Source organism: Dermacentor silvarum, chromosome 3 (assembly GCF_013339745.2).
Source record: "Dermacentor silvarum isolate Dsil-2018 chromosome 3, BIME_Dsil_1.4, whole genome shotgun sequence".
Taxonomy (NCBI): Eukaryota; Metazoa; Arthropoda; class Arachnida; order Ixodida; family Ixodidae; genus Dermacentor; species Dermacentor silvarum.
The window spans coordinates 226,506,952-226,522,786 of NC_051156.1; the positions used below are offsets into that span (position 1 = coordinate 226,506,952).

Below are 15,835 nucleotides of genomic sequence, written 5' to 3' on the forward strand. Positions count from 1 at the left end.
CCGAAATGCATGATGTGCTGATAGGGATGGTCGATTAATTTTTTTTATTCGACTAACGATTAATCATTCATCATTCTAGCCTTTAATCGATTAATCACTTTGGATGCAGGGTTTTTCATCGATTATTTTATTAATCGAAAGTTTACTGGTCACTTTTAAAAAGGTTGAAACACAGTTATCTACTTTTGTAGTACCCTATTTTAATGTTTGAGAGGTGGAACCAAGTTTGAAACACAAGTGTGATAACGTGTGATAAATGTATAAACGTGTGATAAAGAATATTTCTTAACTTGTTAAAAACTAAATATAGTTGGCACTCGGGGCTTTTGGAAAGATAAACAATGCACGTTATAAAATGGCACTTGGTGCAAATTTAAATAAGATACATGGCACTACTGAATCGCTGTACAATAGAGTTAAACAAGTAATAAGAAAACTTATAAGAAAAATGGCAATAGTGGAAGGTAAAGTTGAGCTGAAATATGCGAGAAATTGCAGTGTGCACAGGAGAAAAGAAAATTACTGGCTTAGGATTTTAAACCACACGCTCTTTTCTACAGAGCAAAGGATTGTCAATCGGCTGGGATGTTTGGGTGAAACCGACACCTCCTTTGAATGGCCACACAACCACGGAGAATGCAAGAATAGATGCTCGGACGCTATACATTTGCGGGAATCGACATGAACTCCATCGTTATGTCAAATACATGCTTCAAATCTGTGCGCGTGCCGTGTCATGTCTTTAGTGGACTAGGAGTGGCACGATGATCAACGACTGGGTTGCTATAGTATGCCTTGAATTGCGGGGGCGTTTCAAGGCTCCGGCTTCGGGTGGCGTGTGCGGTGTGTGTGTGTGTGTGTGTGGGGGGGGGGGGGGATTAGAGGGGAGGCGTTCGGCTCGGAATCACTCGTGATTCGGAAAAACAGTCGACAGTCGCTCTACCACAGCCGCACAGTCACTGCTTGTGCACCGCCGTTCCACTACCGTGCCACTCCTGTCAAACTCCCGAAAGCGATTAATCGAACAGGCCAAATCGATTAAATGAAAGGTGGACATCGACGATCGTACACGGGATCGATATTACCAACCCTAATGCGGCTTTGAATCCCAGCGCTCGTGGAGGTGGACTTGCGGGGTGAATATGTTGGCATTCCATTATGAGTCGTTTCCAGACTTTTGCGACAGCAGACATCCTGTTGCGAATATTAGCTACGGGATGTTTTTGTCCTCAGGCAGCCAGCTCAGGCCTCAAATAGCAACGCACTTTCCTTTGTGTTATCGTACAGGTATTCCTTCTTTTTTTTAAATTATGGGGTTTTACGTGCCAAAACCAGTTCTGATTATGAGGCACGCCGTAGTGGGGGACTCCGGAAATTTGGACCACCTGGGGTTCTTTAACGTGCACCTAAATATAAGTACACGGGTGTTTTCGCATTTCGCCCCCATCGAAATGCGGCCGCCGTGGCCGGGATCCGATCCCGCGACCTCGTGCTCAGCAGCCCAACACCATAGCCACTGAGCAACCACGGCGGGTAGGTATTCCTTCTTGATTGCTTTCTTGTCACATTTGTAAATCTCCATGGTGTTTTTTGTTTCCATGCATCCAATGCACTGTCTCTGTTTCTCTCACTTTCTTTTTGGTGACTGCTGGTTGTCTATCTGCACTTTCAATTATCCGATACTTGGTTGCCAATTTTCTTGACCTACTTCTTAATTCTACGTCCACGCTTTTCAGGTATAGATATTTGGGCCATATCTTTTCATTCGTGTTCTTTAGTCTTTCTTCAACACTAATTTTTATCTGCGCCCTTCTCTGGTTTCAAAAGAAGCTCAACACATGTCAACCTGCACTGCCTCATTTGTGATTGAATACCGCGTAATTCCCGCTAAAAAACTGCAAACAGTACCGGACTTTCGCGAACTGCTTGTGCTGGTCCTTGACGCGTCTATGGCAGCCACGGCTACCAAGGCAACGGCCCATTCAGCAACCTGCACGTGGTCCGCTCAGGTGAGGTCCTCTACAATGTGGCGGCGCTGGCTGTCCTCTTCAACCGGTCCAAGCACCAGCAGCGCTTCTACATGGGACACTCGATGGACATCGACTGGTACCAGCCTCGAGTACTTACTCAAAAGCACCGCACAGAATCGAAAGCACAGAAAGTGTAGCCATGTCTTGCGGATAACTATAGCGCTTTAAACTGACGGGGCAAATGACAATTAATTCTGACACGTTCGTGAGAAATAAAGCCTTTGTCCTGCGTACTTTGTTCTCTGTACCGATAGCTTTTAGCTGTGCATCGCGAGTAATTACGGTGCATAGCTGCAATACAGAATTAGCCCAGCTTATCGGAAATACAGTTTTATGCCGTGACCCTTGCGCTAAACTTAAAGGGCAGGCAAAACCACACTCTACGCACAGAAAACATTTAAGGGTACAGAACGATAGTGCATGGTTACACATCACACTTGCCTGAGATTATCTCTCCGTGCGTCGTATTTTATAAAGAAACGTCCATTTTGCAATTCACCGAAAGTTGTCTCCTCGCCCGACATCAAACCAAAGTAGCATAGCAATCATGTTGTGTTTGGCTTGGCTGGATGATATTGAATTTGAAATTGCCTCATGCCTCACGCTTAGCGTTTACGATACGATCAGCTTTTTTTTCTGATGTATACATTCATATTTTAATGAAGAATTCCCTGTAACCATATTTGCTTTCGGTGCTATGCTTCATAATCATAGCCATTGCACAGATCTTAATGCTCTGAATCATCAGTTAAAAATAGCGAAGGAGGCTAATTCGGCGCAATTTATTGTGTTCATGTTTTTCTTGTTCTTTTTCCCGCCTTCTACGCAAGGATCATCTCACCAGTAGGACAACGTTATTGGCTAGCGTATCATGACTTCTTGTACAGCTAACCAAGAAAGCCCGTAACAGGGACTGCGTGACGTGATCCATCAGATAGAGTGATCGAACAGTTAGCAGAATGCTCTAGGAATCACAGGGATGAGTCTCCAAGACCTTTCTCCAACAAACTTGTCTTACACGTACACGTTCATTTGCTGCTTTCGGTACCTTTACTTCATATATACAGCTGAAATGCACGTTGTTAGCAAAAGGACAAGACAAAGACAAGGCTTTGTACCGCTTAGCAATGGCTTTGTAAATGACAGTGCTGCTTTCCACCATTGTCACGTAATTTATTTCGGCACAGTAGTGGGCGTACAAAACGTACGTAAATGCTATTTTTCTCTTATGTTCTAGCATTGCGTACAATTACAACGAAGACGTCGCAGCCACGGGACAGGGTGCCGGTTTCAACCACGCACCTCCAGTAAGATTTCATTTTATCTGGTTTATCCGGTATCTCTGTTAAGCACATTGAATCTTTGTAAGCACTTGACACCCGGAAGGAGTGCTACCTGCCCAAAAACGTCGCACACGGTGCCCTAGACATCTTCCCACACGGCGAGTTTCAAATATGCATGTGTGCTTCATGTCCTGTTACACATTAACATGTAACACATGTAACATGTCCTGTTACATTTCCTCGCATTGCCTTCGTTTCTGGCGTTTCTGGCGAGTGCTGCACGAACCACACGATGAAATGCGTGAATACAAGATAAATTGTCTTTGTCAGGGCTCTTTGACTCAAAGTAGACCTCTGGCGATGTCCACAAAACCAAAGGCAACAGCTACACTTCAAATACATGCTCTGCACTATAATCTACTGCCACTTGAGTCATTACATAGACTACGGCTGCAGTTAGTGGCCTTGGAAGGACAGCTTTCAGTGCAGTGAAGCACGGGCATGGGTTAAAAATACTACGGACAATTTTGTGTAGTTGCTCACCTTCGCTGTTGATGTTTCGTGTTTTTTTTTCTTTCTTGTTTGTGTTAGCGTTGGGGCGTGATAAAGGGCCTTTTTGATCATTGTTCTTGTTATTCATTGTTAAAGCAAAATGATATATTTTTTTTTGCGTGTAAGTGAAGTTAAGTAGCCGGAGGCGTACTGTTTCCAAGCTCACCCGTGAAAAACCATCGAACCCTGCCTACCTACCAGAAAAGCGGTCTTGATTCCACCTACCGTCTTTTAGAACTCTGTCGTTTAGGCACAAATGTGTAGCGCATAAAGTGAGAACAGGGAGATCAAGATCTTATTGTTTATTGTACATATTCTTAAATTTTCACTGCTAAAAGTGGCGGAAGCATCAGGTTAAACAAACAAACAAACAAACAAACAAACAAACAAACAAACAAACAAACAAACAAACAAACAAACAAACAACAAACAAACAAACAAACAAACAAAAGAAACCAAACCAAAACACTATAAATAAATAAAAATAAATAAATAAATTGATAAATTTATGAATAAATAAATAAATAAATAAATAAATAAATAAATAAATAAATAAATAAATAAATAAATAAATAAATAAATATTTATTTCTTTCAAAGTAGCAATACAGGGTGGAAAAAGGAGAGTGGAGATAGCCGCTTTGTTATCTGCTTGAGAAAGACCCGGTCTCCCAGGCAACTTTGGAAGACATACATAAGCCCAACCACTCAACATACATAAGCCAAACCCATTTACCCAGTTACCTAGTCAAACCCAATTACATGAATGCGTACGCGTTCATGTTAATTAAGTGTGCGACAAGGGTAAGCTGGGCATGTATTTCTGCAGTGTTAGCTCTTGAAGGGGCCCTGCAACGTATTTCAGCAAAGTTGTGGAAAGCATTCGGAGTAAATGGGTATCGCATCACGGCATGCTGGTCAGGATAGGGACAAACACAAATTAATTCTCGCATTGTGGAGCTTCACATGCGAGGCGTGGATGGTGTAACAAAGGACATTCATATTTACTGCTAGAGAGACGAATGCACAAACGACGACACGAGCGACAACTGCCAACTATAACAACTGCCAACTATATAGTTTGCTTAGCAAACAAGCGCAAGCATGGATGTCCCGAATGCGTGACCAGAATAAACTTCCAGCACTGCGAAAGCAATGGGGCGCGCTCAGGTTCTCGCCAAACGTACTTTCAAATTGGTTGTGGCATATCACGTACATAGCTTTAGTTTAGTTTAGTCAAGCGTTATGTAAGTAGAGCGGGGAGGGTGGGGGAGGGTCATTTCTGTGTCACGACGCTCGCCTATGACTGCAACGTTAGCGTTCAAATGTGAAATTTGATTATGTATATCCCGGAACACAAACGCTTTAGATGCGTCAAATAAGAAGTTGTTGTCCTCCAACACTTTTGTATTTGAATGTCCAACATAAACATATACCATAATGGCGAAATAAAACTGATAGTTATGCAAATTATGTTAATTATGCATTTTCCGGCTCTATGTGCTCGTTCGCGGAAATCGTGTCCGCCAAAGCGCGTGAGCCACCTGTGCAACCAGCCTTTGCGCAGCTAGGATAGCCCTTTCATTTAAATTAGCGATATATTAAATTTGAGCGCCCGTATGCAGAGATATTGGGTGCGCCCTGCTGCGAATGAAATTAGCAATATTTGGCTCTGTCGTTCGCGACAGCGTTGCCTCGCGTCTAGTGTGATTGATTGATTGGCCATGATCAAGAAGGGTTGTAGGGAACTTTTTAAGGTCTTGCGTACTGCTGGGAACTCTTGTGTACTCTAGAGGTTTCCCTCCCGCAATGGCATATCTATCACGTCTTGGTTTGACCAATACAAAGCACGGCGGCAACTCAGATTTAACTACCGGCACATGCGGCCAAGAGGCTGCAGCAGATATCAGCAGGCAAGCGTGGCTACATGGCACTGCTGTACAGCGCTTCTTTACAGAATGAAATTGACAGTATCCACAGTTCAAGCCTGTTAGAAGCCGAATACTTGAAGCCTATTTGCGATGTGCTTTTTCCCAGCCGTTATCTTTACATTTTGCAGGCGCACATTCGTATCTGGAAGACCGACACTCTTGAGACGCTGGCGGTGCTTGGGGCGGGAATCATTAATGTAGGGCTGTCCTGTCTTGGATTTTCATTCCAGGTGAGATATTCTCGTCATTCTGATTGTTCAGAGTTGACCTTGCCTGCCCAGTTTTTTTTTTAAATTTCAAAATAGATATTGTTGGACCATACATACACGACCACTGTTTTGTATTTTAGGTGTTGTAAGCGACTTCGTGAATAAACCAAAGTGTTAGACTCCTACCAACTTACGACATATTTCCTATGCTTGAATGAGATTTCTCAACTGCAGTGCACTGTATTGAACAAGGCACCACTTTATTCGTCACAGCAAATTGAGCACAATACACACGTGAATCAGCCGTGTATTTAAACTGTTGATTGTGCGTATTGAGTTTCAAATGTAGCAACTGTCGTACAGTATTTCCTCCTACTAATGTACTCTAACAGCACAAATAAATTATTACATTTATTCTTCTATAATTATTACTAATTATTAATCAATCCTTATTTGTGTTATTTTTACATCATGGTAAGTTCGGTTTATGACAAGATTTTTCAACTTAAAAAAATCTGAATGCCTGTGCCTTACTCGAAGAACTTGTCCGTAACTCGTCCTTCTCTTTATCCGGGATTATTAAGACCATCGAAAATGCGCAGCTATCACAAGCTGTGAAACCTGCTCATTAGTGGAAACACTAGGCGAATGTGGATCCTGTTCTCAGGGTGTCGAACCTAAACATTTGCTCGTTGTGTTCGGGTTCGCGTTCGACGTGCTCCGATTTCATTCTGGTTCTGTTCCAGTACGAAGAAATAGAAATTTATAATGGTTCGAGAACCGGTTCGGCAACCCTGAACCAGTTCGCGAACCGTTTCGGCACCGTAAACTTAATTTTGCACTATATGGCGACATGCTGCACCACACTATCACCTTGTCCGCGTGGCAAGCTTTATCAGTGGGAAGAAATGGGCTCCGTGACACATGGGAAAAAGAAATCAATCCTTTTTACATGAATATCGATTAAGTTTAATGCTGTACAGCTGTAACAGCCACACACATAAAGGCGGTCGTCGTGTCATCGCAAGTGTGTGCGACGCGGTGCGGCGCCTCGATGCGTCCATTCTCCTTTTTCCCGCGTTTGATTTTTGTTATTCATAGCGAGTACGGACAGAATAGTAGAAAATTATTGGGCAAGAGTGTTCGAATAGAAAAAATTTTCAATCGAACATTTCATGACTCCCGCTCACACTATTTGTTTGCAGCGTTTCGTTTCTGAACGGTAACCACTATATAATTATCGGCTCTGTTTCAAGCACGTTTATACAGTGTCAGCTCTGGTTCAATATTGGCCAAAGTTACGGTTCAGGGGTGCTATTACGTAAAGCTATTCCAATCTGTTTCTATTTCAATGATGCCATTAGCCCTCCACGATTGGTCAAAAGTTATCGGGCACGCCCACTTCGCCTGCCTGCCACGTGACGTCACGAAAAGTACTAAAACTCGCCATCTGATATGGCGTGCACAAACCGATTATGCATGATTAGGCCGAACAAAACAAGAATGTTCCTTCAGATTCTACGCCTTTCTTGCCATTAGCTTTCCGATTATAGCTTTCCGCCAGCTACTCCTGCCTCTCACGCGACGTCAAACTGTCAGCCACTTAAATAGGGGAAAACTTGTCAAGTAAGGCAATGTTATTCGCCTTAAACGCAAACGATATAATATAATAGAGAAAAGCATTTGATTTGGCTGTCCAAACAAGGCGGAGGGTCACAGCCCTACGCTTGCCTCGGCGGTTGCGTAAATTTGACGCCAGGAAATGGGAACAAAATCAGAATGAAATAGTTCCACATTATACAGCCCCAGCACTGATTACTTATCATTTGTTCATTATGATGTAGCAGCATCGAAGACGAAGAAGATGAGGAGAACGGCAACTGGCTAGGGACAGGCCATTGCCTAAAAAGCGAAGCGGGAGCGTGGCTCATGTCACGAGCGGCCCGTGCAAGGCTCCTTTGAGATTCCTGCCGTCGAGAGGAATGCACGTCAGCTAGGCCTTGTGTTCTGTAAAAATATACTTCTCGTTATTGTGGCTTGTCGTTATCACTGACATTGCACGCCACAATGATATTGTAAAGTGTTGGCGACAAATTTGTCACTGGCCGTCAGGTTTGACTTGATGGTTCCCGAGTGGGCCTAGCTAGGTGTCGTTGAGTATACTCGCGTGTATTGTGGACCGAATAAAGTTGTTTCGCTCACTCACTCACCGGCCTGTACACAACGTTAAATTGATGCGTAAATAAGATATCCTGATGTGAAGTGGGTACTTACAGGAAATATGCAATCTGCTACTACATGCGGAGTTTTAGTTTACTGAAAATTAGGACGTGAACAAACAGCGCTATAGGACGGGACGAAGTGAGTACGACAGACAAGGCGCTGACTCTCACGCCTTGTCTGTCGTACGCACTTCGTCCCATCCTAACGCTGTTTGTTCGCACGCACGCACGCACGCACGCACGCACGCACACGCACGAACGCATGACTTCTTGCTGGGGAATCTTGCTTCTAAATATGCCTTTGCCTAATCTCTGGGGACTTTTTACTGGGGAACCTTGTTTCTAAATATGCGTTTTCCTAATCTCTGGTGACTTTTTACTGGGGAATAGTGCTTCTAAATACGGCTTTGCCTAATCACAGGAGAGTTTATGCTGGGAAATTTTATTTCTAAATTAGCCCTTGCCTAGACACTACGGGGGCTCACGCGCTTTGCTCCCGTTTAACTGCTGCTTAAACTTCCTTCCAAAGGGGATCATAGCGGCCGTTACAGAGTTCGCAATGGCGAAGCGTAGGTTTCTTGCCGTCAGGAGCTCCCCGTGCCACATACGGTTTGCCGCTTCGCAGTGCCATCGGGGACAGGAGGAGTACCTGCCACATAAGCACGCTCTGCGTATGCGCCGTCCAGCCATCAATAAGAACTGTAGTATAACCTGCAAATTAACATTTTAGAATAAAACGAATTCACAGTAACAACCTATCATTATTAATTGGTCTGCAGCCACTAAGGCGGAATCTGCCTAAGCCCAAATTACCCCCATCTCCCACTCCGCGTTTCGCGAACGGGTCGCTTCGCTCCCCTTGGCAGGAACATGTCAGACCTGGTGGTGAAGCACAGGAAAAGAACATCTACTGCAGAATTGAAAGGGGGAAATGATATAATAATGGACAAACAACACACAAAGGAAATAAAAAGTTTTTCGAATGCGCGATTCGAACTACGGACCTGCCACTCACGAGCGCAGTGCTATGTTTGCAAACAAATGCAAACGAAGGGGCAGCTTATTCCGGAGTATTTATCCGCTATTGTGTACTGCAGCTCGGCTAGGGACAAACTGAGCAAAGCGTGTTCTCGCACCTATAGTACTGTAGTGCCTAGGCAAAAACATATTTGGAAACAAGATTCCCCATCAAAAAGCCCCCGGCTTTCCCTCACTGTACGGACCTCGCTGCAAAGAACTGCGCCCATGCCAAATGGAGAGAGAGAGAACGCGCAGCGGAGTAAGTGGAATCCAATGTCCCCGCGCCACACCACATCTAGCGCGCTTAGGCGAAAGGGCAATCCCGGTTTCTCCCTGAGTGGTGACATCATTCGGTCAGATTCGGAAAACTGCCACGGTAGCCGATGAAAGCTATCCGGTAAAAAAAAGAAAAAAAGAACGAGACTAAAGCCAGATGAATAGCAATTCTTTGACTTTAAATCGTTATCTCTCAGGAACGCTGTTAGAGGCTTCAGAGCGTTCCATATGCACTTATGCGTTGTTCTTTGGTCCGGTAACTTTTCCATTTTAAAAGGGCTGTTGTAAAGTCACTTGACTGGTGCTCTCAAAACACCTTTAGATGGCTCGTATCAAGGAAAGCATATTCGGAGTCTTCGCTGTTTTCATCTTTTCTATTTGCGAATTCTGAATACTGCTGTTCTAATTTACGTGGGTCTGATATTTTTTTGCTTAGTGTAGCTTTACGTGTATATAGTATCAGGAAGCTCACTGTATACATTTGTGCCTTATTCTGCAATAAATTGGCTGCTTCTTCCAGGGCGCCCTTTTAGTTGCCGTAGACTCCAGCCACGACCACGAGCTCTCATTATGGGACTGGCAGAAAAACGAGATCCTTGGAAGAGCTGTTGTAAGTTCATCATCTGTTCGATCTTTCCTTACTTGTATGAATATAAGAGTACAGAAAGTAGAGCTAGTTGGTATGAATTCATTGTGAAATAAGCATTGTGAAATACGCTAAGGCGTGCAGACACGGACACAAGAGACTCCAGGAGAACCAGACAACACAAACGCCGTGTTGTGTGGTCTGGCTCTCTTCTCGTGTGTCTGTGTCTGCATGCCTTAGCTTATTTCGCGATAAATATAAGAGGTTCAGAATTTTTCATTGTTTTAATATAGATAAATTTCTCATGTGAAGTCACACGCCGACTGTGTTCAACGCGCAAGCACAGAGACAACGCAAAACTTTCAGTTTTGCGTTGAAATAAGTAAAAAATGGTGCAGCTCTCGCGAACTGTGGGGATCAATATTATGCGAGACATCTTGCAGGTAGCTGATTATAAAGCTTATTTTGAGCTTCTGGAAAGCGTTAGTTGACGGCTGAACATGCAAGGCGAGCAAGTGTCTGTGTGACGCGAGGACGTGTGTGATGACGGCGACGACGATAGCATGACGGCGGTCACGGGATGACATACTTGTTGTGCTCCTCCAAAGACACATTGCGGTGTAGTGTCGCACAAGAAATAACATTAATCTCATGCAATACTTATGTTCACAAGATAGGCCCAAGTGCAAACACCAAATCAGACGTCAACGCAGCGACGTCACGAAGGCGATGCGTAATGCTTGTCGAGGGAAGAATGGGGATGAGAGGTGCTCAGGTGCATTGGGGGGGGGGGGGGGGGGGGGGCATGGAGAAGTAAGGCCCACATCTAGATATCTTGAGGTATTGTATAGCCTTAGGGCCACAGTGGCGCATTCCCCATTCTGGAGGCGTGGCCAGAAATGGGCGCGTACCATGTAGCACAAACCCAGTGGCACAATAATGGGAGAACCTAAACATAACGAATTTAGGAAAATCAAAGAAGCCGTTGGATACACGCGCTAGTATAATAAAATATCTGTGTGCTTTAGGGATACTTATATTAGAAAACATAATATGTATAGGTTATACGTCGTTTTTTATTGTTTGATTTCAAAAATTCGGCAGAGACACTTAAGACTGCGTACGTGTGGGAATGAGAAAGCATTATACCGTTTGTAGACCTCGGAACGTCATCAACGCACTCATTTTATGCACTCTTGACATGGCGCCTCCTCCTCCCCACTGGCTGCGCCGTGACGTGCCCAGTGACACCTTGAGTCAGTCAGAACCAGATGCCGTCGTGGCGTCGGAGTAGCGTGCTCGTCTGGAGGCCTGAGTTAGATTCCCACCCAGACCAAAATGTACCTGATATTGTTTTCAAAGCCATTAATTTATTTTGTTTACAGGAACCTCCCTGAGAAATTTAACGTCAATCCGAGCGTTTTCTGACATGTTCTTACTCTTTGCGCCGTCGGCCATTTTTGGTACAATCTCAGTCACGCCGACTGCGACAGATTTTCGCGTAACGGGGAATATAATGCTTTAGCATTAAAACCAGACGCACGCTCACTGGCAGTTCGTTGGTCAAAATTTCGAGATATAACAGTCGGAGTATCCGATGGCAAATACCGGAATAGTGTAGCCCAAATATAAGAAATCATAGAAGGTGTTGAATGCCATGCGGTATTTCATTAAGAGGTCTGCGTATGTCGGAGATACCTGTGAGGTGACATTATAAGTAGTACAGGGTGCATGTCGTGATTTACTGTTTCTATACGCAGAACAGAAAAGAAGTTAAAAAAAAATCTTTTCACCTTGGTCGGCGTCTGTTCCCTTTTTCGCCATGATTCTTCTCGACCAGACGATCAGACCCTCGACTTCACGCAGAACAGAGTGGCGCTCACTGACACTAAGGCGGTCGGAATTGAACCTGGTTGATTCGTATTAATGGGGGAGTTTCGAAAATAACGGGGCCAGAGGTGGTGGATGCCGTCGGTTCTCAAAAACGAGGGTAACGAGCATGTACTTCGCTCGCACTACCTCTTGTATGTAAAATAAGATATCTTTAGTGTGGTCAAGCTACACTACTATTTAGATCATTTCTACAACGTTTTGCTAATTGGAATGGATTTAAGCTTTAGAACGATATGGCCCACGACTGTTTGGACGTTTTTAAATGTTATATGTTGGGTCTGGTAGTTTGCAGATGCGTGTGCGTACATAAATGTGTAATCAATGTTGGCGAAGAAAGAGAACATTAGAAAAAAATAAGGCAGAGAGTTTAATCACCAGGCCGGGGTCCGCGGATATTCGGTTCTGTAAAAGGCCTGTCATATTTTTCTAACGCATTCCGAAGGATAAACCTCTAATATTTGTATGATGGGCAGTCACACATCAGGTGCTCTAAACTTTATTGTGTGATACAGTTGTAACAACTGACACTGTCCATCATTATAATTGGAAATCAATAGGCGTTTGTTGCAACAGCTATTCGCGGGTAACTCAGTAAGATATATTCACATCGAGTGAGACCGGTAAGGGTTGTAGTTTCATATATGGGTCTATTGCGTGAAGAAGCCAGTTAGTGAACTCCGTTGAAGTCCTTAACGTGGCGACAAAAACAATAACGCTATTGTACCACCCTGCTTTTATTCTGAACAATGGAATTGAAGTACTTTTGGCCCCCTTTATGTGCCGCACGGGCTGATTTGTCGGTAGTGTCATTGCCAACGATATCGCAGTGCTCTGATCACTATATAGAAATATTATGTTGTGGCCTTTGTCAACCGTTGTAATCGTAAGATATTCTCATCTCTGACACCCTGCTCCTGAGGATAGATTGTACAGCCGCCTTTTAATTGTATAATGTGCGTTAGTGATTTGATGACGGTTGGTCAATATACGAGACGGCGCAATGGAGGGTGACAAGAACGCACACTGTCGATGTGTGCTGGTTAGATACAACCAGTGGAGCTGGTTAAATACAAGAGCCGTCTGTATAAATATGAATTCAATCGCAGCAGGCATCATGCAATAGATGCAGAGCGGCTCGCTTTAAGGCAAAATGTGGGCAAGTCATAGTTTTTCCAACTCCAGGAATGCAGAGGCGCACTTTTGATTATATTGCAGAGGTGCACTTTTTGTTGCGGGGGACACCACAGAGCAGACGGTGGCTTTGTTGCAGGCGTGAAACCAGATGAAAGAGAGGAGTGGGACAGGAGAATACAAGGGTCGAAGATGTCGTTTCTGTTTCCGAAAGAGAAGCAAGGCGTTCAAACTGGAGCCGTGTGCCGAAGATGCGTTGTAAGCGTGTCAGTGGCAATATACGAATAGTGATAGGAAGATCTCTGGCAATGACAATTGTTGCGATGTTGAGGCGCATCGCAGAGGACAAAGACATGTTGTAAGAGCTTAAGGCTTGCATACTCTCAAGTATTTGAAAACTTGACTTCCGGGTGTTTGGCAGTAATGGATTCGCGAGAAACATTGTCATAAGTGCCCTTTAGCCTAGGAATATAGCTACGGAGGGACGCTTGGGTGATCTGTCTTGCTGGATGGAAGACATTATCGATCGACGAACGGCCATGTCAGATGCCTGTCATCTTTCGCACAATATATTAATTTATGCGCTTTTGATTGTCACCATCACGATTTACAAAGGGACGCGAAAACTAGGAACGCGAACGCTGCAAAGCAGTCGCAACTGGCCGATAGATTGGATTGACTCTTTGGTACCACAGTTTGACATTCTTGTAAACCTACACCTGTTTCATAGGAAGTATGACAGTCGACGAGGTAGGTGCCGTCTCGGGTTTCAGTTCCGTTAAACCGGATCGAGTTCACAAAAAAGAAGCGTTCCGTTTAAACGAATTTTAACATTGTTCCCATGGTTGGTCAACCAAAATTGGCACACGCATCCCGTTTATCTGGTGCCACCGTTTAAGCGAGTTTCGTTTATCCGGAGCCCACTGTACTTAGAGTGCATAATTTTATGCTTCAGCTATTATGCTCGTAATCTCCATCTATTTAATAGTTTAATTATTGCGATAACGACTTCCACGGTCCGGCCAATTCTTCTTTGTGAAACAGAATCCCCATAGCTAAGGCAACTTCTTCCTCGCTAGCTCTCAAGTGCCGTCCGGCTGGTTCTCGATGCCTCTGTCGCCCACAGGCGAATCCGGCTCCCGTGCTTGGCTGTCACTTCCCGCCGTCCGAGAACGAGTTGTTCCTGACCTTCGGTGTGCAACACCTGTGCTTCTGGAGGAAAGGAAAAGAGAACTACCTCGATAGGCTGGACGCCATCACCGCTGTGAGTATGGGAGACCGTTCACCTTGTCAACGTGCGTAGTTATCGGTTCCGAAATTTAGAGCGTGTATTTATTGTTTTCGTCGTCACAGGGGCAGCGAAATAGTTCAGCCCCGTCGCATTACGTGTAGAGCAGAGCAATTGTGCGCTTCTTCTTTGTGTACGCCAAGTCATTGAGTGGGGACGTGTCTTACCCAACACGCTTTGCCAAATGCTGGGGCTTCTAGGTGCCATGACAATAAGGGTTAGGCGTTAATGCACGGGCTGTTGGTCCGGGGCTCACTGTAGCTTTTATATGTTCATGCGTGCACGCATGCATGAGCACATATGGACTGGTTGGTGATGACGCGCAGCATTCTGAGACTGCAAAAAGCACGGTGTATGCATAAATTCGGCTCTAGTATCCTCGTGGCCGAACACAATGCATGAATCGTTTGTTTACTAAGAAAAGAGGCCGTTTTTAGCGGGAGACTCCTGCGCGGTTACAGGGGAAGCGGTGGAGACACTGCGGCGCAGTCTGAGCGAAAGGCAGCTAAATGCCGAGTTGTGCCATACATTCGCAGGGTTTACTACAGAAGGTGGCACAGCGGTGCGGGGTGGCACCATGTGTTCTCCGCACCGTAGAAGTTGTGCCCAGTCACCTGTGGAGCATAATGTCTGGAGTCACCTCTGGAGCGTATGAGCTTTCTATGAAGTTATCCGCACTTGTGCGAAGGCTTACGTCGGCTAGACAGACGTAACAACAATGTTGGAGGCGTCCATACACCATGGATAATTGCGGCGTATGCATATGTGAACGACGGCTGCAAAACATTATTTTAGAGAGTAGTCGAGACTCGAGACACTACTGACAAGTGAATTGCCTTCATTTATTTGCTTTTATTATTTAGAAAAGTTCTTCAACTTTTCTCACCGGCGTTTTCACAGTATTTGGTCATGTAATGAACATACTGTAATGAGATGAGGAAATCGGCAACTACGTGCATACACATTATGGCAATCATTTAGCATCAACGCGCTTGAACTGCTGAGCAATTTAGTGGGCATGACAAGACAGTTGAAACATTGTGCACCTAAGTGCTCAGGCCAAGAAAATAAGTAATTGAAGAAAACAATGGAGTACACTATGTGAGTATCATCCAGAATAGTAAATGGGCGTTGAGACACTTGCACAATAAATGCAGAATGCAGATCAAATACAAATTACACAATACATTGCCGGCATATTCATATATTTCCTTTTTGAACTGAGGTCTTTTGTCTAACACACTTAAAACAAGTTAATTCGGCTGGCATTTTGTGAAATAAGAATAAAACATTCGTGAGTGTAGCGTTCCTCCTGATGAGTACTTATGGTCGTATCGTTTGCCCTAATTGCGACCAACGTCTGCGTATCGCAATGACAGTTCCGCGACATCTTGATTTAGCTGATAATCGCGGGA

General features: G+C 44.4%; 1 protein-coding gene across 1 annotated transcript in view; it reads left to right on the forward strand.

The window, feature by feature from the left end:
• LOC119445246 (echinoderm microtubule-associated protein-like CG42247) overlaps positions 1-15,835 on the forward strand; it is a 74,720-nt gene that overhangs the window by 55,548 nt on the left and 3,337 nt on the right. Inside the window, exons 5-9 of the mRNA XM_049664942.1 lie at positions 1,957-2,106; positions 3,268-3,337; positions 5,924-6,025; positions 10,043-10,132; positions 14,259-14,396. Of these exons, the coding sequence (XP_049520899.1) occupies positions 1,957-2,106; positions 3,268-3,337; positions 5,924-6,025; positions 10,043-10,132; positions 14,259-14,396 (550 nt within the window). The remainder of the gene's footprint in view (positions 1-1,956; positions 2,107-3,267; positions 3,338-5,923; positions 6,026-10,042; positions 10,133-14,258; positions 14,397-15,835) is intronic.